Source organism: Oncorhynchus nerka, unplaced genomic scaffold (genome assembly GCF_034236695.1).
Source record: "Oncorhynchus nerka isolate Pitt River unplaced genomic scaffold, Oner_Uvic_2.0 unplaced_scaffold_829, whole genome shotgun sequence".
NCBI lineage: Eukaryota > Metazoa > Chordata > Actinopteri > Salmoniformes > Salmonidae > Oncorhynchus > Oncorhynchus nerka.
Window position 1 is genome coordinate 168589 of NW_027040438.1, and position 22500 is coordinate 191088.

At 46.1% G+C, this 22500-nt stretch overlaps 1 protein-coding gene across 1 annotated transcript in view; it reads right to left on the minus strand.

Moving 5' to 3' along the window:
- LOC135571051 (voltage-dependent T-type calcium channel subunit alpha-1I-like) overlaps window positions 1-22500 on the minus strand; it is a gene marked incomplete at both ends in the record, with an annotated part of 49781 nt that overhangs the window by 15886 nt on the left and 11395 nt on the right. The window contains 2 exons of the mRNA XM_065016859.1: window positions 3564-3656; window positions 13033-13345. Of these exons, the coding sequence (XP_064872931.1) occupies window positions 3564-3656; window positions 13033-13345 (406 nt within the window). The remainder of the gene's footprint in view (window positions 1-3563; window positions 3657-13032; window positions 13346-22500) is intronic.

The window sequence follows — 22500 nt, forward strand, 5'->3', positions numbered from 1 at the left end:
AAGCTGCTATAGACCAGTCAGTATCTGGATAATGTTAAATACTGTTGTAGTAATATGGCTACAGGTTCACCTGTCTCACCTAAAGCCCATTCTGGTGGGAAGCTGCTATAGACCAGTCAGTATCTGGGTAATGTTAAATACTGTTGTAGTAATATGGCTACAGGTTCATCTGCCTCACCTAAAGCCCATTCTGGTGGGAAGCTGCTACAGACCACCAAGTGCTAACAGTCAGTATCTGGGTAACGTGTGAAATGCTTGATAATGTACGTGATATCAACAGAGAGGTATATTTTCTGGGCCCACTGAAGAGAAAGCTTCAAACTGTAGTCAGTGCCTAGAACCTGGTTCAGGTTATCAGTCAACCTACAAACAGCACAGGAATGAAATCATCAACATGTACTGATCACATCTTTAGAAATTAGCTTGAAAGCAGAATCCAGATCCATCAGATGTAGTGATCACAATATAGTAGCCAAAGTTCCAAAGGCTGGGCCTAATATAGTGCCATAAGAGGTCATACAATACGTTTTGTAGTGATTCATATGTTGATGATGTGAAGAATATTTATTGGTCCGTGATGTGTAATGAGGAGCAACCAGACGCTGCACTTGACACCCACATAAAAAGCATTCAATGACATTTTGGGCAAAAAGGCAAACTCAGCTCCATCATTCATTGAATCAGATGCTCATTCATCACAAAACACACTGATATTGGCAATAACTTAACACATTTTTTTTTTTCAATGGCAAGATTAGAAAACGCTGACACTAAACATCCAAGAGTCTCTGACCAAATTATGAAAGACAAGCATATTGTATTTTTTGAATTATGTAAACGTAGTGTGGAAGAAGTGAGAAAAAATATTGTTATCTATCAGCAATGAAAAGCCACTGGGGACTGACAATTTGGATGGGAAATTAATGAGGATAATAACAGACGATATTGCCGCTCCTATTGGCCACATCTTCAATATTAGTCTACTAGAAAGTATGTTCCCTCAGGCCTGGAGGGAAGCTAAAGTCATTCCGCTGCCCAATAATAGGAAAGCCCTCTTTACTGGCTCATAGCCGACCAATCAGCCTGTTACCAACCCTAACATGCTGACCAATCAGCCTGATACCAACCCTAACATGCTGACCAATCAGCCTGATACCAACCCTAACATGCTGACCAATCAGCTTGTTACCGACCCTAACATGCTGACCACACCGCGCTCATGACGTGCGCGAACATTGCAACACAAAATGCTCAACGAGTGTCTGAGTAGCCAGGTGTTAAAATAGAACTTAGTTCAATTTGTGATGCTTGACGCGCTGCAAGTCCCGCCTCTCCCAAGTCCCGCCTCTCCCAAGTCCCGCCTCTCCCAAGTCCCGCCTCTCCCATCTCCTCATTGGTTTTTAGGAGCATATTCCCATTGAAGGATGAACTGAGGGGGAAAAGGTTTTGTTGTGCCCTCGTCATGACTGTCTTGGTATATACCCACGTGGGTGATTGAAAGATGAACTGAGGTCCACACTCCAGTCCAGTTGGTGGTGGTAATGCACCTTAAAGTTGGTTGCCAACCGCCATATAAAGTCCACGCTACAGGACGTACCTAATCAACATGAGTTTGGTACCTAATCAACATGAGTTTGGTGTGGACGTACCTAATCAACATGAGTTTGGTACCTAATCAACATGAGTTTGGTGTGGACGTACCTAATCAACATGAGTTTGGTACCTAATCAACATGAGTTTGGTGGGGACGTACCTAATCAACATGAGTTTGGTACCTAATCAACATGAGTTTGGTGTGGACGTACCTAATCAACATGAGTTTGGTGTGGACGTACCTAATCAACATGAGTTTGGTGGGGACGTACCTAATCAACATGAGTTTGGTACCTAATCAACATGAGTTTGGTGGGGACGTACCTAATCAACATGAGTTTGGTACCTAATCAACATGAGTTTGGTACCTAATCAATATGAGTTTGGTGTGGACGTACCTAATCAACATGAGTTTGGTGTGGACGTACCTAATCAACATGAGTTTGGTGTGGACGTACCTAATCAACATGAGTTTGGTGTGGACGTACCTAATCAACATGAGTTTGGTGTGGACGTACCTAATCAACATGAGTTTGGTGTGGACGTACCTAATCAACATGAGTTTGGTACCTAATCAACATGAGTTTGGTGTGGACGTACCTAATCAACATGAGTTTGGTACCTAATCAACATGAGTTTGGTACCTAATCAACATGAGTTTGGTACCTAATCAACATGAGTTTGGTACCTAATCAACATGAGTTTGGTGTGGACGTACCTAATCAACATGAGTTTGGTACCTAATCAACATGAGTTTGGTGTGGACGTAACTAATCAACATGAGTTTGGTGTGGACGTACCTAATCAACATGAGTTTGGTGTGGACGTACCTAATAAACATGAGTTTGGTACCTAATCAACATGAGTTTGGTGGGGACGTACCTAATCAACATGAGTTTGGTACCTAATCAACATGAGTTTGGTACCTAATCAACATGAGTTTGGTGTGGACGTACCTAATCAACATGAGTTTGGTGTGGACGTACCTAATCAACATGAGTTTGGTACCTAATCAACATGAGTTTGGTGTGGACGTACCTAATCAACATGAGTTTGGTACCTAATCAACATGAGTTTGGTGGGGACGTACCTAATCAACATGAGTTTGGTACCTAATCAACATGAGTTTGGTGTGGACGTACCTAATCAACATGAGTTTGGTGTGGACGTACCTAATCAACATGAGTTTGGTGGGGACGTACCTAATCAACATGAGTTTGGTACCTAATCAACATGAGTTTGGTACCTAATCAACATGAGTTTGATGAATGAATACAATGCTATTTATAAATACAGATGCAGTGCTATTTTACAGTAAACAAGTTGACAACAAACTTTCAGAAGTCGTCTGATAAAGTCCTGATAATCTAGTTGGTTTGTCTGGAGTTGAATCCTAGTTGTAGTGGTCTGATAATCCAGTTGGTTTGTCTGGAGTTGAATCCTAGTTGTAGTGGTCTGATAAAGTCATGATAATCTAGTTGGTTTGTCTGGAGTTGAATCCTAGTTGTAGTGGTCTGATAATCCAGTTGGTTTGTCTGGAGTTGAATCCTAGTTGTAGTGGTCTGATAATCTAGTTGGTTTGTCTGGAGTTGAATCCTAGTTGTAGTGGTCTGATAATCTAGTTGGTTTGTCTGGAGTTGAATCCTAGTTGTAGTGGTCTGATAATCTAGTTGGTTTGTCTGGAGTTGAATCCTAGTTGAGGTGGTCTGATAAAGTCATGATAATCTAGTTGGTTTGTCTGGAGTTGAATCCTAGTTGTAGTGGTCTGATAATCTAGTTGGTTTGTCTGGAGTTGAATCCTAGTTGTAGTGGTCTGATAAAGTCATGATAATCTAGTTGGTTTGTCTGGAGTTGAATCCTAGTTGTAGTGGTCTGATAATCTAGTTGGTTTGTCTGGAGTTGAATCCTAGTTGTAGTGGTCTGATAAAGTCATGATAATCTAGTTGTAGTGGTCTGATAAAGATACTCACGATGATGAGGAATATAAAGTAGATGAAGTTGTAGAAGGAGTGAGCATCCATTACATAGTACATGATGTCCACCCAGCCTTCCAGAGTTATCACCTAGAGAGAGAGAGAGAGAGAGAGAGAGAGGAGAGAGAGAGAGCATCCATTACATAGTACATGATGTCCACCCAGCCTTCCAGAGTTATCACCTAGAGAGAGAGAGAGAGAGAGAGAGAGAGAGAGAGAGAGCGAGAGAGCATCCATTACATAGTACATGATGTCCACCCAGCCTTCCAGAGTTATCACCTAGAGAGAGAGAGAGAGAGAGAGAGAGAGAGAGCGAGAGAGCATCCATTACATAGTACATGATGTCCACCCAGCCTTCCAGAGTTATCACCTAGAGAGAGAGAGAGAGAGAGAGAGAGAGAGAGCGAGAGAGCATCCATTACATAGTACATGATGTCCACCCAGCCTTCCAGAGTTATCACCTAGAGAGAGAGAGAGAGAGAGAGAGAGAGAGAGCGAGAGAGCATCCATTACATAGTACATGATGTCCACCCAGCCTTCCAGAGTTATCACCTAGAGAGAGAGAGAGAGAGAGAGAGAGCATCCATTACATAGTACCGTGAGAGAGAGAGAGAGAGAGAGAGAGATATCGTGAGAGAGAGAGAGAGAGAGAGAGAGAGATATCGTGAGAGAGGGGGGGGAGGAGGGAGAGATAGATAGATAGAGAAATAAAGGGAGAGAAAACAACATCACACATAAATATTTATAAACCAGCGATCACCCAAAGATAGTTCACAATCACACATTGGTTGATGACGTAGTAGGGCCTACCTAACAGCAACCTAACAGAACAGCAACGTCCCAATCTGACAGAGACAGTATTATTCATGTAGGTCAGTCCAACTGAAGGACATCAGACCGGTATAGATTATAGCTAACAAGAAAGGCATGGTTTAAACATGATACTGAACGGACAGACAGCAGGCAGGAAAAACACACACAGACTAGTGTTTCTGAGTGTGTGTGTGTGTGTGTGTGTGTGTGTGTGTGTGTGTGTGTGTGTGTGTGTGTGTGTGTGTGTGTGTGTGTGTGTGTGTGTGTGTGTGTGTGTGTCCGGTAGTTTGTCAAGAGAGGAAATGCCAGAGACTCTCCAGAGATGAGATTCCTGCCAAGAATTATGGATGTTCTTTACACAACTTGGTTACATATATCTCTCTATCTGGGATGTTTCTCTGTTTGGGAGACATGTGGTGATCTGTGACAGATATCTCTCTATCTGGGATGTTTCTCTGGTTGGGCTGTGACAGATATCTCTCTATCTAGGATGTTTCTCTGTTTGGGCTGTGACAGATATCTCTCTATCTGGGATGTTTCTCTGGTTGGGAGACATGTGGTGATCTGTGACAGATATCTCTCTATCTGGGATGTTTCTCTGTTTGGGAGACATGTGGTGATCTGTGACAGATATCTCTCTATCTGGGATGTTTCTCTGGTTGGGCTGTGACAGATATCTCTCTATCAGGATGTTTCTCTGGTTGGGAGACATGTGGTGATCTGTGACAGATATCTCTCTATCTAGGATGTTTCTCTGGTTGGGCTGTGACAGATATCTCTCTATCTAGGATGTTTCTCTGGTTGGGCTGTGACAGATATCTCTCTATCTAGGATGTTTCTCTGGTTGGGCTGTGACAGATATCTCTCTATCTGGGATGTTTCTCTGGTTGGGTTGTGACAGATATCTCTCTATCTGGGATGTTTCTCTGGTTGGGCTGTGACAGATATCTCTCTATCTGGGATGTTTCTCTGGTTGGGCTGTGACAGATATCTCTCTATCTGGGATGTTTCTCTGGTTGGGCTGTGACAGATATCTCTCTATCTGGGATGTTTCTCTGGTTGGGCTGTGACAGATATCTCTCTATCTGGGATGTTTCTCTGGTTGGGCTGTGACAGATATCTCTCTATCTAGGATGTTTCTCTGGTTGGGCTGTGACAGATATCTCTCTATCTGGGATGTTTCTCTGGTTGGGCTGTGACAGATATCTCTCTATCTAGGATGTTTCTCTGGTTGGGTTGTGACAGATATCTCTCTATCTAGGATGTTTCTCTGTTTGGGAGACATGTGGTGATCTGTGACAGATATCTCTCTATCTAGGATGTTTCTCTGGTTGGGTTGTGACAGATATCTCTCTATCTAGGATGTTTCTCTGTTTGGGCTGTGACAGATATCTCTCTATCTAGGATGTTTCTCTGGTTGGGAGACATGTGGTGATATGTGACAGATATCTCTCTATCTGGGATGTTTCTCTGGTTGGGTTGTGACAGATATCTCTCTATCTAGGATGTTTCTCTGTTTGGGCTGTGACAGATATCTCTCTATCTGGGATGTTTCTCTGGTTGGGAGACATGTGGTGATATGTGACAGATATCTCTCTATCTAGGATGTTTCTCTGGTTGGGCTGTGACAGATATCTCTCTATCTAGGATGTTTCTCTGTTTGGGCTGTGACAGATATCTCTCTATCTGGGATGTTTCTCTGGTTGGGCTGTGACAGATATCTCTCTATCTAGGATGTTTCTCTGGTTGGGTTGTGACAGATATCTCTCTATCTGGGATGTTTCTCTGTTTGGGCTGTGACAGATATCTCTCTATCTGGGATGTTTCTCTGTTTGGGCTGTGACAGATATCTCTCTATCTAGGATGTTTCTCTGGTTGGGAGACATGTGGTGATCTGTGACAGATATCTCTCTATCTAGGATGTTTCTCTGGTTGGGAGACATGTGGTGATCTGTGACAGATATCTCTCTATCAGGATGTTTCTCTGGTTGGGCTGTGACAGATATCTCTCTATCTAGGATGTTTCTCTGGTTGGGTTGTGACAGATATCTCTCTATCTGGGATGTTTCTCTGGTTGGGCTGTGACAGATATCTCTCTATCTGGGATGTTTCTCTGGTTGGGCTGTGACAGATATCTCTCTATCTAGGATGTTTCTCTGGTTGGGCTGTGACAGATATCTCTCTATCTAGGATGTTTCTCTGGTTGGGTTGTGACAGATATCTCTCTATCTAGGATGTTTCTCTGGTTGGGCTGTGACATATCTCTCTATCTAGGATGTTTCTCTGGTTGGGAGACATGTGGTGATCTGTGACAGATATCTCTCTATCTAGGATGTTTCTCTGGTTGGGAGACATGTGGTGATCTGTGACAGATATCTCTCTATCTAGGATGTTTCTCTGTTTGGGCTGTGACAGATATCTCTCTATCTGGGATGTTTCTCTGGTTGGGCTGTGACAGATATCTCTCTATCTAGGATGTTTCTCTGGTTGGGCTGTGACAGATATCTCTCTATCTGGGATGTTTCTCTGGTTGGGCTGTGACAGATATCTCTCTATCTAGGATGTTTCTCTGGTTGGGAGACATGTGGTGATCTGTGACAGATATCTCTCTATCTAGGATGTTTCTCTGGTTGGGCTGTGACAGATATCTCTCTATCTAGGATGTTTCTCTGGTTGGGCTGTGACAGATATCTCTCTATCTGGGATGGTTCTCTGTTTGGGCTGTGACAGATATCTCTCTATCTGGGATGTTTCTCTGTTTGGGCTGTGACAGATATCTCTCTATCTGGGATGTTTCTCTGGTTGGGAGACATGTGGTGATCTGTGACAGATATCTCTCTATCTAGGATGTTTCTCTGGTTGGGCTGTGACAGATATCTCTCTATCTAGGATGTTTCTCTGGTTGGGCTGTGACAGATATCTCTCTATCTAGGATGTTTCTCTGGTTGGGCTGTGACAGATATCTCTCTATCTAGGATGTTTCTCTGGTTGGGCTGTGACAGATATCTCTCTATCTAGGATGTTTCTCTGTTTGGGCTGTGACAGATATCTCTCTATCTGGGATGTTTCTCTGGTTGGGCTGTGACAGATATCTCTCTATCTGGGATGTTTCTCTGGTTGGGCTGTGACAGATATCTCTCTATCTGGGATGTTTCTCTGGTTGGGCTGTGACAGATATCTCTCTATCTAGGATGTTTCTCTGGTTGGGCTGTGACAGATATCTCTCTATCTAGGATGTTTCTCTGGTTGGGCTGTGACATATCTCTCTATCTAGGATGTTTCTCTGGTTGGGCTGTGACAGATATCTCTCTATCTGGGATGTTTCTCTGGTTGGGCTGTGACAGATATCTCTCTATCTGGGATGCTTCTCTGGTTGGGCTGTGACAGATATCTCTCTATCTAGGATGTTTCTCTGGTTGGGCTGTGACAGATATCTCTCTATCTAGGATGTTTCTCTGGTTGGGCTGTGACAGATATCTCTATCTAGGATGTTTCTCTGGTTGGGCTGTGACAGATATCTCTCTATCTAGGATGTTTCTCTGGTTGGGCTGTGACAGATATCTCTCTATCTAGGATGTTTCTCTGGTTGGGTTGTGACAGATATCTCTCTATCTGGGATGTTTCTCTGGTTGGGAGACATGTGGTGATCTGTGACAGATATCTCTCTATCTGGGATGTTTCTCTGGTTGGGAGACATGTGGTGATCTGTGACAGATATCTCTCTATCTAGGATGTTTCTCTGGTTGGGAGACATGTGGTGATCTGTGACAGATATCTCTCTATCTAGGATGTTTCTCTGGTTGGGCTGTGACAGATATCTCTCTATCTAGGATGTTTCTCTGGTTGGGCTGTGACAGATATCTCTCTATCTGGGATGTTTCTCTGGTTGGGCTGTGACAGATATCTCTCTATCTAGGATGTTTCTCTGTTTGGGCTGTGACAGATATCTCTCTATCTAGGATGTTTCTCTGGTTGGGCTGTGACAGATATCTCTCTATCTGGGATGTTTCTCTGGTTGGGCTGTGACAGATATCTCTCTATCTAGGATGTTTCTCTGGTTGGGCTGTGACAGATATCTCTCTATCTAGGATGTTTCTCTGGTTGGGCTGTGACAGATATCTCTCTATCTGGGATGTTTCTCTGGTTGGGCTGTGACAGATATCTCTCTATCTGGGATGTTTCTCTGGTTGGGCTGTGACATATCTCTCTATCTAGGATGTTTCTCTGGTTGGGTTGTGACAGATATCTCTCTATCTAGGATGTTTCTCTGGTTGGGCTGTGACAGATATCTCTCTATCTAGGATGTTTCTCTGGTTGGGCTGTGACAGATATCTCTCTATCTAGGATGTTTCTCTGGTTGGGCTGTGACAGATATCTCTCTATCTAGGATGTTTCTCTGGTTGGGTTGTGACAGATATCTCTCTATCTAGGATGTTTCTCTGTTTGGGCTGTGACAGATATCTCTCTATCTAGGATGTTTCTCTGTTTGGGCTGTGACAGATATCTCTCTATCTAGGATGTTTCTCTGTTTGGGCTGTGACAGATATCTCTCTATCTAGGATGTTTCTCTGGTTGGGAGACATGTGGTGATCTGTGACATATATCTCTATCTAGGATGTTTCTCTGGTTGGGAGACATGTGGTGATCTGTGACAGATATCTCTCTATCTAGGATGTTTCTCTGGTTGGGAGACATGTGGTGATATGTGACAGATATCTCTCTATCTAGGATGTTTCTCTGGTTGGGCTGTTACAGATATCTCTCTATCTGGGATGTTTCTCTGGTTGGGCTGTGACAGATATCTCTCTATCTAGGATGTTTCTCTGGTTGGGTTGTGACAGATATCTCTCTATCTAGGATGTTTCTCTGTTTGGGCTGTGACAGATATCTCTCTATCTAGGATGTTTCTCTGGTTGGGTTGTGACAGATATCTCTCTATCTGGGATGTTTCTCTGGTTGGGCTGTGACAGATATCTCTCTATCTGGGATGTTTCTCTGGTTGGGCTGTGACAGATATCTCTCTATCTAGGATGTTTCTCTGGTTGGGCTGTGACAGATATCTCTCTATCTAGGATGTTTCTCTGGTTGGGTTGTGACAGATATCTCTCTATCTAGGATGTTTCTCTGGTTGGGAGACATGTGGTGATCTGTGACAGATATCTCTCTATCTAGGATGTTTCTCTGGTTGGGTTGTGACAGATATCTCTCTATCTAGGATGTTTCTCTGGTTGGGCTGTGACAGATATCTCTCTATCTAGGATGTTTCTCTGGTTGGGTTGTGACAGATATCTCTCTATCTAGGATGTTTCTCTGTTTGGGCTGTGACAGATATCTCTCTATCTAGGATGTTTCTCTGTTTGGGCTGTGACAGATTTCTCTCTATCTAGGATGTTTCTCTGTTTGGGCTGTGACAGATATCTCTCTATCTAGGATGTTTCTCTGGTTGGGAGACATGTGGTGATCTGTGACAGATATCTCTCTATCTGGGATGTTTCTCTGTTTGGGCTGTGACAGATATCTCTCTATCTAGGATGTTTCTCTGTTTGGGCTGTGACATATATCTCTCTATCTAGGATGTTTCTCTGTTTGGGCTGTGACAGATATCTCTCTATCTGGGATGTTTCTCTGTTTGGGCTGTGACAGATATCTCTCTATCTAGGATGTTTCTCTGGTTGGGCTGTGACAGATATCTCTCTATCTGGGATGTTTCTCTGGTTGGGAGACATGTGGTGATCTGTGACAGATATCTCTCTATCTAGGATGTTTCTCTGGTTGGGCTGTGACAGATATCTCTCTATCTGGGATGTTTCTCTGTTTGGGCTGTGACAGATATCTCTCTATCTGGGATGTTTCTCTGGTTGGGAGACATGTGGTGATCTGTGACAGATATCTCTCTATCTGGGATGTTTCTCTGGTTGGGAGACATGTGGTGATCTGTGACAGATATCTCTCTATCTGGGATGTTTCTCTGTTTGGGAGACATGTGGTGATCTGTGACAGATATCTCTCTATCTGGGATGTTTCTCTGTTTGGGCTGTGACAGATATCTCTCTATCTAGGATGTTTCTCTGGTTGGGCTGTGACAGATATCTCTCTATCTGGGATGTTTCTCTGTTTGGGCTGTGACAGATATCTCTCTATCTGGGATGTTTCTCTGGTTGGGAGACATGTGGTGATCTGTGACAGATATCTCTCTATCTGGGATGTTTCTCTGTTTGGGCTGTGACAGATATCTCTCTATCTAGGATGTTTCTCTGGTTGGGCTGTGACAGATATCTCTCTATCTAGGATGTTTCTCTGTTTGGGCTGTGACAGATATCTCTCTATCTAGGATGTTTCTCTGGTTGGGCTGTGACAGATATCTCTCTATCTGGGATGTTTCTCTGGTTGGGAGACATGTGGTGATCTGTGACAGATATCTCTCTATCTAGGATGTTTCTCTGGTTGGGCTGTGACAGATATCTCTCTATCTGGGATGTTTCTCTGTTTGGGCTGTGACAGATATCTCTCTATCTGGGATGTTTCTCTGGTTGGGAGACATGTGGTGATCTGTGACAGATATCTCTCTATCTGGGATGTTTCTCTGGTTGGGAGACATGTGGTGATCTGTGACAGATATCTCTCTATCTGGGATGTTTCTCTGTTTGGGAGACATGTGGTGATCTGTGACAGATATCTCTCTATCTGGGATGTTTCTCTGTTTGGGAGACATGTGGTGATCTGTGACAGATATCTCTCTATCTAGGATGTTTCTCTGTTTGGGCTGTGACAGATATCTCTCTATCTGGGATGTTTCTCTGGTTGGGAGACATGTGGTGATCTGTTACAGATATCTCTCTATCTAGGATGTTTCTCTGGTTGGGGGAGATCTAGGATGTTTCTCTGGTGATCTGTGACAGATATCTCTCTATCTAGGATGTTTCTCTGTTTGGGCTGTGACAGATATCTCTCTATCTAGGATGTTTCTCTGGTTGGGAGACATGTGGTGATCTGTGACAGATATCTCTCTATCTAGGATGTTTCTCTGGTTGGGCTGTGACAGATATCTCTCTATCTAGGATGTTTCTCTGTTTGGGAAACATGTGGTGATCTGTGACAGATATCTCTCTATCTGGGATGTTTCTCTGCTTGGGCTGTGACAGATATCTCTCTATCTAGGATGTTTCTCTGTTTGGGCTGTGACAGATATCTCTCTATCAGGATGTTTCTCTGGTTGGGCTGTGACAGATATCTCTCTATCTAGGATGTTTCTCTGTTTGGGCTGTGACAGATATCTCTCTATCAGGATGTTTCTCTGTTTGGGCTGTGACAGATATCTCTCTATCTAGGATGTTTCTCTGTTTGGGAAACATGTGGTGATCTGTGATAGATATCTCTCTATCTAGGATGTTTCTCTGGTTGGGAGACATGTGGTGATCTGTGACAGATATCTCTCTATCTAGGATGTTTCTCTGGTTGGGAGACATGTGGTGATCTGTGACAGATATCTCTCTATCTAGGATGTTTCTCTGTTTGGGCTGTGACAGATATCTCTCTATCTAGGATGTTTCTCTGGTTGGGAGACATGTGGTGATCTGTGACAGATATCTCTCTATCTAGGATGTTTCTCTGTTTGGGCTGTGACAGATATCTCTCTATCTGGGATGTTTCTCTGGTTGGGCTGTGACAGATATCTCTCTATCTAGGATGTTTCTCTGTTTGGGCTGTGACAGATATCTCTCTATCTAGGATGTTTCTCTGGTTGGGAGACATGTGGTGATCTGTGACAGATATCTCTCTATCTAGGATGTTTCTCTGGTTGGGAGACATGTGGTGATCTGTGACAGATATCTCTCTATCTAGGATGTTTCTCTGTTTGGGCTGTGACAGATATCTCTCTATCTAGGATGTTTCTCTGGTTGGGAGACATGTGGTGATCTGTGACAGATATCTCTCTATCTAGGATGTTTCTCTGGTTGGGAGACATGTGGTGATCTGTTACAGATATCTCTCTATCTAGGATGTTTCTCTGTTTGGGCTGTGACAGATATCTCTCTATCTAGGATGTTTCTCTGGTTGGGCTATGACAGATATCTCTCTATCTAGGATGTTTCTCTGTTTGGGCTGTGACAGATATCTCTCTATCTGAGATGTTTCTCTGTTGTTTCTCTGTTTGAGCCGTGACAGAATTAGTTCTGAATTAATATTTATGATTATTATTCATCATCATTACTCAACCAACCCAGCCACACATTAATTTGTCGTTCCTACCTGATTTATTCATTCATTTTCTCAGTCAGTCAGTCAGTCAGCCAGTCAGTCAGTCAGTCATTCAGTCAGTCAGCCAGTCAGTCAGTCAGTCAGTCAGTCAGTCAGTCAGTAATAACATCTCCTACCTGAAAGATAGCAATCCAGGCGTATAGTCAGTCAGCCAGTCAGTCAGTCAGTCAGTCAGTCAGTCAGTCATCAATAACATCTCCTACCTGAAAGATAGCAATCCAGGCGTATAGTCAGTCAGTCAGTCAGCCAGTCAGTCAGTCAGTCAGTCAGTCAGTCAGCAATAACATCTCCTACCTGAAAGATAGCGATCCAGGCGTATAGTCAGTCAGTCAGCCAGTCAGTCAGTCAGTCAGTCAGTCAGTCAGTCAAGTCAGTCAGCAATAATATCTCCTACCTGAAAGATAGCGATCCAGGCGTATCCGATGTTGTCAAAGTTGATGGCTCCTTTATGGGGGTTTCGCTCCCCAGCCCGACAGACATTATAATACTGGTACCAGTTCACACACCCGCCTCCTATTGGTCCATCTGCCCCAGGCCCCTCCCCTACCCCTTCTGCCCCCAGCATGCACCAGGACCCTTCCACTCGGCGGCGCGGAACGTCGGAACACCGCAGCATTCCGTTCTCCCGATTGGTTGAGCAGATAAAAGGGATGTCCTCCGTCTCCTCGGGACGATAGTACACAGTCAGGAAGGAGACGTTGTATATCCTGGAGAGAGAAAGAGGGAGAGGGAGACAGAGAGGGAGAGGGAGAGAGAGGGAGAGGGAGACAGAGAGGGAGAGGGAGACAGAGAGGGAGAGAAAGGGAGAAGCAGAGAGAGAGAGGAGAGAGAGACAGAGAGGGAGAGAAAGGGAGAAGCAGGGATGGAGGTAGGGAGGAGAGAGAGAGAGGAGAGAGAGACAGAGAGGGAGAGAAAGAGGGAGAGGGAGGGATGGAGGTAGGGAGGAGAGAGAGAGGAGAGAGAGACAGAGAGGGAGAGAAAGGGAGAAGCAGGGGTGGAGGTAGGGAGGGAGAGAGAGAGGAGAGAGAGACAGAGATGGAGAGAAAGAGGGAGAGGGAGGGATGGAGGTAGGGAGGAGAGAGAGAGAGGAGAGAGAGACAGAGAGGGAGAGAAAGGGAGAAGCAGGGATGGAGGTAGGGAGGAGAGAGAGAGGAGAGAGAGACAGAGAGGGAAAGAGGGAGAGGGAGGTATGGAGGTAGGGAGGAGAGAGAGAGGAGAGAGAGACAGAGAGGGAGAGAAAGGGAGAAGCAGGGATGGAGGTAGGGAGGAGAGAGAGAGAGGAGAGAGACAGAGAGGGAGGGGGTTACAGATGACTTTGTGAGAATATCTTGTAGTCTGAACAAAGGAAAGTTGCAGGCCTGATCCCAGAAGTAAAATTGTCTCGCGAAAGTTTGTAATTTCCTGTTTTACTTCTGGAGGGAACGACGTTACCAATTGTGACTTCTTGCCTCCGTGCAAGTCGGCTCTCTCGCAAACGGCCAAACCCCTCCACTAATTACACCTGTGATGTTCATGGCCACACCCCTCCCTTCCACTAATTACACCTGTGATGATCATGGCCAAACCCCTCCCTTCCACTAATTACACCTGTGATGCTCATGACCAAACCCCTCCCTTCCACTAATTACACCTGTGATGTTCATGGCCAAACCCCTCCCTTCCACTAATTACACCTGTGATGATCATGGCCAAACCCCTCCTCCTTCCACTAATTACACCTGTGATGTTCATGGCCACACCCCTCCCTTCCACTAATTACACCTGTGATGATCATGGCCACACCCCTCCTCCTTCCACTAATTACACCTGTGATGTTCATGGCCAAACCCCTCCTCCTTCCACTAATTACACCTGTGATGTTCATGGCCAAACCCCTCCTCCTTCCACTAATTACACCTGTGATGAACATGGCCAAACCCCTCCTCCTTCCACTAATTACACCTGTGATGATCATGGCCACCCCTCCCTTCCACTAATTACACCTGTGATGATCATGGCCAAACCCCTCCTCCTTCCACTAATTACACCTGTGATGATCACGGCCAAACCCCTCCCTTCCACTAATTACACCTGTGATGATCATGGCCACACCCCTCCCTTCCACTAATTACACCTGTGATGATCATGGCCACACCCCTCCCTTCCACTAATTACACCTGTGATGTTCATGGCCAAACCCCTCCTCCTTCCACTAATTACACCTGTGATGATCATGGCCACACCCCTCCTCCTTCCACTAATTACACCTGTGATGTTCATGGCCAAACCCCTCCCTTCCACTAATTACACCTGTGATGATAATGGCACACCCCTCCCTTCCACTAATTACACCTGTGATGATCATGGCCACACCCCTCCCTTCCACTAATTACACCTGTGATGATCATGACCAAACCCCTCCCTTCCACTAATTACACCTGTGATGTTCATGGCCAAACCCCTCCCTTCCACTAATTACACCTGTGATGATCATGGCCAAACCCCTCCTCCTTCCACTAATTACACCTGTGATGTTCATGGCCACACCCCTCCCTTCCACTAATTACACCTGTGATGATCATGGCCACACCCCTCCTCCTTCCACTAATTACACCTGTGATGTTCATGGCCAAACCCCTCCTCCTTCCACTAATTACACCTGTGATGTTCATGGCCAAACCCCTCCTCCTTCCACTAATTACACCTGTGATGAACATGGCCAAACCCCTCCTCCTTCCACTAATTACACCTGTGATGATCATGGCCACACCCCTCCCTTCCACTAATTACACCTGTGATGATCATGGCCAAACCCCTCCTCCTTCCACTAATTACACCTGTGATGATCACGGCCAAACCCCTCCCTTCCACTAATTACACCTGTGATGATCATGGCCACACCCCTCCCTTCCACTAATTACACCTGTGATGATCATGGCCACACCCCTCCCTTCCACTAATTACACCTGTGATGTTCATGGCCAAACCCCTCCTCCTTCCACTAATTACACCTGTGATGATCATGGCCACACCCCTCCTCCTTCCACTAATTACACCTGTGATGTTCATGGCCAAACCCCTCCCTTCCACTAATTACACCTGTGATGATAATGGCACACCCCTCCCTTCCACTAATTACACCTGTGATGATCATGGCCACACCCCTCCTCCTTCCACTAATTACACCTGTGGTGATCATGTCCACACCCCTCCCTTCCACTAATTACACCTGTGATGATCATGGCCACACCCCTCCCTTCCACTAATTACACCTGTGATGATCATGGCCAAACCCCTCCCTTCCACTAATTACACCTGTGATGATCATGGCCACACCCCTCCCTTCCACTAATTACACCTGTGATGATCATGGCCAAACCCCTCCTCCTTCCACTAATTACACCTGTGATGATCACGGCCAAACCCCTCCCTTCCACTAATTACACCTGTGATGATCATGGCCACACCCCTCCCTTCCACTAATTACACCTGTGATGATCATGGCCACACCCCTCCCTTCCACTAATTACACCTGTGATGTTCATGGCCAAACCCCTCCTCCTTCCACTAATTACACCTGTGATGATCATGGCCACACCCCTCCTCCTTCCACTAATTACACCTGTGATGTTCATGGCCAAACCCCTCCCTTCCACTAATTACACCTGTGATGATAATGGCACACCCCTCCCTTCCACTAATTACACCTGTGATGATCATGGCCACACCCCTCCTCCTTCCACTAATTACACCTGTGGTGATCATGTCCACACCCCTCCCTTCCACTAATTACACCTGTGATGATCATGGCCACACCCCTCCCTTCCACTAATTACACCTGTGATGATCATGGCCAAACCCCTCCCTTCCACTAATTACACCTGTGATGATCATGGCCAAACCCCTCCCTTCCACTAATTACACCTGTGATGTTCATGGCCACACCCCTCCCTTCCACTAATTACACCTGTGATGATCATGGCCAAACCCCTCCCTTCCACTAATTACACCTGTGATGCTCATGACCAAACCCCTCCCTTCCACTAATTACACCTGTGATGATCATGGCCAAACCCCTCCCTTCCACTAATTACACCTGTGATGCTCATGACCAAACCCCTCCCTTCCACTAATTACACCTGTGATGATCATGGCCACACCCCTCCTCCTTCCACTAATTACACCAGTGATGATCATGGCCAAACCCCTCCCTTCCACTAATTACACCTGTGATGTTCATGGCCAAACCCCTCCCTTCCACTAATTACACCTGTGATGACCACGGCCAAACCCCTCCTCCTTCCACTAATTACACCTGTGATGCTCATGACCAAACCCCTCCCTTCCACTAATTACACCTGTGATGATCATGGCCACACCCCTCCTCCTTCCACTAATTACACCAGTGATGATCATGGCCAAACCCCTCCCTTCCACTAATTACACCTGTGATGTTCATGGCCAAACCCCTCCCTTCCACTAATTACACCTGTGATGACCACGGCCAAACCCCTCCTCCTTCCACTAATTACACCTGTGATGATCATGGCCAAACCCCTCCCTTCTACTAATTACACCTGTGATGTTCATGGCCAAACCCCTCCCTTCCACTAATTACACCTGTGATGACCACGGCCAAACCCCTCCTCCTTCCACTAATTACACCTGTGATGATCATGGCCAAACCCCTCCCTTCCACTAATTACACCTGTGATGATCATGGCCACACCCCTCCTCCTTCCACTAATTACACCTGTGATGACCACGGCCAAACCCCTCCTCCTTCCACTAATTACACCTGTGATGCTCATGACCAAACCCCTCCCTTCCACTAATTACACCTGTGATGATCATGGCCACACCCCTCCTCCTTCCACTAATTACACCTGTGATGATCATGGCCAAACCCCTCCCTTCCACTAATTACACCTGTGATGTTCATGGCCAAACCCCTCCCTTCCACTAATTACACCTGTGATGACCACGGCCAAACCCCTCCTCCTTCCACTAATTACACCTGTGATGATCATGGCCAAACCCCTCCCTTCCACTAATTACACCTGTGATGATCATGGCCACACCCCTCCTCCTTCCACTAATTACACCTGTGATGAACATGGCCACACCCCTCCTCCTTCCACTAATTACACCTGTGATGAACATGGCCACACCCCTCCTCCTTCCACTAATTACACCTGTGATGAACATGGCCACACCCTCCTCCTTCAACTAATTACACCTGTGATGATCATGGCCACACCCCTCCTCCTTCCACTAATTACACCTGTGATGATCATGGCCAAACCCCTCCTCCTTCCACTAATGATCCTCCTTCCACTAATTACACCTGTGATGATCATGGCCACACCCCTCCTCCTTCCACTAATTACACCTGTGATGATCATGGCCACACCCCTCCCTTCCACTAATTACACCTGTGATGTTCATGGCCAAACCCCTCCCTTCCACTAATTACACCTGTGGTGATCATGTCCAAACCTGTGGTGATCCCCCCTTCCACTAATTACACCTGTGATGTTCATGGCCAAACCCCTCCTCCTTCCACTAATTACACCTGTGATGATCATGGCCACACCCCTCCTCCTTCCACTAATTACACCTGTGATGATCATGGCCACACCCCTCCTCCTTCCACTAATTACACCTGTGATGATCATGGCCACACCCCTCCCTTCCACTAATTACACCTGTGATGTTCATGGCCAAACCCCTCCCTTCCACTAATTACACCTGTGATGTTCATGGCCAAACCCCTCCCTTCCACTAATTACACCTGTGGTGATCATGTCCAAACCCCTCCCTTCCACTAATTACACCTGTGATGTTCATGGCCAAACCCCTCCTCCTTCCACTAATTACACCTGTGATGATCATGGCCACACCCCTCCTCCTTCCACTAATTACACCTGTGATGATCATGGCCACACCCTCCTCCTTCCACTAATTACACCTGTGATGTTCATGGCCAAACCCCTCCATTCCACTAATTACACCTGTGATGATCATGGCCAAACCCCTCCCTTCCACTAATTACACCTGTGATGTTCATGGCCAAACCCCTCCTCCTTCCACTAATTACACCTGTGATGATCATGGCCACACCCCTCCTCCTTTCACCAATTACACCTGTGATGATCATGGCCAAACCCCTCCTCCTTCCACTAATTACACCTGTGATGATCATGGCCAAACCCCTCCTCCTTCCACTAATTACACCTGTGATGATCATGGCCAAACCCCCCCCTTCCACTAATTACACCTGTGATGATCATGGCCACACCCCTCCCTTCCACTAATTACACCTGTGATGATCATGGCCAAACCCCTCCCTTCCACTAATTACACCTGTGATGTTCATGGCCAAACCCCTCCCTTCCACTAATTACACCTGTGATGATCATGGCCAAACCCCTCCCTTCCACTAATTACACCTGTGATGTTCATGGCCAAACCCCTCCTCCTTCCACTAATTACACCTGTGATGATCATGGCCACACCCCTCCCTTCCACTAATTACACCTGTGATGATCATGGCCAAGAAGAAAATAGTTTATCATCCAACGGGCCTGAAAATCACTGCAGCAGTTTAAGCACCGCCTTCATCCAAAGAATCAATGATTAAAACCCCTAAACCAGAACCTACTGCTCACAATCACAATAATCAATGTTTAAAACCCCTAAACCAGAACCTACTGTTCACAATCACAATAATCAACGATTAAAACCCCTCTCGTCGTTTCATCTGTACACCGAAAATATGTCCACGAGAGATTACAGGCCTCCTAATCTCGAGGAATTGGTGAGAAGCTCGATAAAACTCTGGGTCCATACGTGTCAAGAGAAGAGATTAAACTCTGGGACCATACGTACAGGAGCATTAAAGGCCTTATCTCCAGTCTAATGTCTTTAGTCCAGCCCTCAGGAGCATTAAAGGTCTTCTCTCCAGTCTAATATCTTTAGTCCAGCCCTCAGGAGCATTAAAGGTCTTCTCTCTAGTCTAATGTCTTTAGTCCAGCCCTCAGGAGCATTAAATGCCTTCTCTCCAGTCTAATGTCTTTAGTCCAGCCCTCAGGAGCATTAAAGGTCTTCTCTCCAGTCTAATGTCTTTAGTCCAGCCCTCAGGAGCATTAAAGGTCTTCTCTCCAGTCTAATGTCTTTAGTCCAGCCCTCAGGAGCATTAAAGGTCTTCTCTCCAGTCTAATGTCTTTAGTCCAGCCCTCAGGAGCATTAAAGGTCTTCTCTCCAGTCTAATGTCTTTAGTCCAGCCCTCAGGAGCATTAAAGGCCTTCTCTCTAGTCTAATGTCTTTAGTCCAGCCCTCAGGAGCATTAAAGGTCTTCTCTCCAGTCTAATGTCTTTAGTCCAGCCCTCAGGAGCATTAAAGGCCTTCTCTCCAGTCTAATATCTTTAGTCCAGCTCTCAGGAGCATTAAAGGCCTTCTCTCCAGTCTAATATCTTTAGCCCAGCCCTCAGGAGCATTAAAGGTCTTCTCTCCAGTCTAATATCTTTAGTCCAGCCCTCAGGAGCATTAAAGGCCTTCTCTCCAGTCTAATATCTTTAGTCCAGCCCTCAGGAGCATTAAAGGCCTTCTCTCCAGTCTAATGTCTTTAGTCCAGCCCTCAGGAGCATTAAAGGTCTTCTCTCTAGTCTAATGTCTTTAGTCCAGCCCTCAGGAGCATTAAAGGTCTTCTCTCCAGTCTAATGTCTTTAGTCCAGCCCTCAGGAGCATTAAAGGCCTTCTCTCCAGTCTAATGTCTTTAGTCCAGCCCTCAGGAGCATTAAAGGCCTTCTCTCCAGTCTAATGTCTTTAGTCCAGCCCTCAGGAGCATTAAAGGCCTTCTCTCCAGTCTAATGTCTTTAGTCCAGCCCTCAGGAGCATTAAAGGTCTTCTCTCTAGTCTAATGTCTTTAGTCCAGCCCTCAGGAGCATTAAAGGTCTTCTCTCCAGTCTAATGTCTTTAGTCCAGCCCTCAGGAGCATTAAAGGCCTTCTCTCCAGTCTAATGTCTTTAGTCCAGCCCTCAGGAGCATTAAAGGCCTTCTCTCCAGTCTAATGTCTTTAGTCCAGCCCTCAGGAGCATTAAAGGCCTTCTCTCCAGTCTAATGTCTTTAGTCCAGCCCTCAGGAGCATTAAAGGCCTTCTCTCCAGTCTAATGTCTTTAGTCCAGCCCTCAGGAGCATTAAAGGCCTTCTCTCCAGTCTAATGTCTTTAGTCCAGCCCTCAGGAGCATTAAAGGCCTTCTCTCCAGTCTAATGTCTTTAGTCCAGCCCTCAGGAGCATTAAAGGTCTTCTCTCTAGTCTAATGTCTTTAGTCCAGCCCTCAGGAGCATTAAATGCCTTCTCTCCAGTCTAATGTCTTTAGTCCAGCCCTCAGGAGCATTAAAGGTCTTCTCCCCAGTCTAATGTCTTTAGTCCAGCCCTCAGGAGCATTAAAGGTCTTCTCTCCAGTCTAATGTCTTTAGTCCAGCCCTCAGGAGCATTAAAGGTCTTCTCTCCAGTCTAATGTCTTTAGTCCAGCCCTCAGGAGCATTAAAGGTCTTCTCCCCAGTCTAATGTCTTTAGTCCAGCCCTCAGGAGCATTAAAGGTCTTCTCTCCAGTCTAATGTCTTTAGTCCAGCCCTCAGGAGCATTAAAGGCGACTCCATTTACACTTGTAAAGATTCATCCAGCGATCTCACACTGTTTACCAGGGGGGGGGGGCTTCCGACGTAAAGGTTAATCTGAAGATGGTGCTGGCTGAGTGAGTGTCTCATGGCCCCCTCCCTGTTAGGGGAGTGATGAGCACTACAGCAGAGTTTCTGGCCCCCTCCCTGTTAGGGGAGTGATGAGCACTACAGCAGAGTTTCTGGCCCCCTCCCTGTTAGGGGAGTGATGAGCACTACAGCAGAGTTTCTGGCCCCCTCCCTGTTAGGGGGAGTGATGAGCACTACAGCAGAGTCTCTGGCCCCCTCCCTGTTAGGGGGAGTGATGAGCACTACAGCAGAGTCTCTGGCCCCTCCCTGTTAGGGGAGTGATGAGCACTACAGCAGAGTCTCTGGCCCCCTCCCTGTTAGGGGAGTGATGAGCACTACAGCAGAGTCTCTGGCCCCCTCCCTGTTAGGGGGAGTGATGAGCACTACAGCAGAGTCTCTGGCCCCCTCCCTGTTAGGGGGAGTGATGAGCACTACAGCAGAGTCTCTGGCCCCCTCCCTGTTAGGGGAGTGATGAGCACTACAGCAGAGTCTCTGGCCCCCTCCCTGTTAGGGGGAGTGATGAGCACTACAGCAGAGTCTCTGGCCCCCTCCCTGTTAGGGGGAGTGATGAGCACTACAGCAGAGTCTCTGGCCCCCTCCCTGTTAGGGGGAGTGATGAGCACTACAGCAGACTCGCTCAACTCAATCGCTGGTTGAAAACGGTTTTCTACCGCTCCCCCCCAAAAAAAGATAGAATTTGTAGATAATTGTCCCTCTTTCTGGGACTCACCCACAAACAGGACCAAGCCTGACCTGCTGAGGAGTGACGGACTCCATCCTAGCTGGAGGGGTGCTCTCATCTTATCTACCGACATAGACAGGGCTCTAACTCCTCAAACTCCACAATGAGATAGGGTTCAGGCCAGGCAGCAGGCTGTTAGCCAGCCTGCCAGCTTAGTGGAGTCTGCCACTAGCACAGTCAGTGTAGTCAGCTCAGCTATCCCCATTGAGACCCGTGTCTGTGCCTCGATGTAGGGCAGGCAAAAACTAAACGTGGTAGTGTTCGTCTCACTAAATCTCACTAGATTATTGAAAAGAGAGGGCTACTTAATGTTAGATCCCTCACTTCCAAGGCAGTTATAGTCAATGAACTAATCACTGATCTTAATCTTGATCTCATCACTCCCCTAAC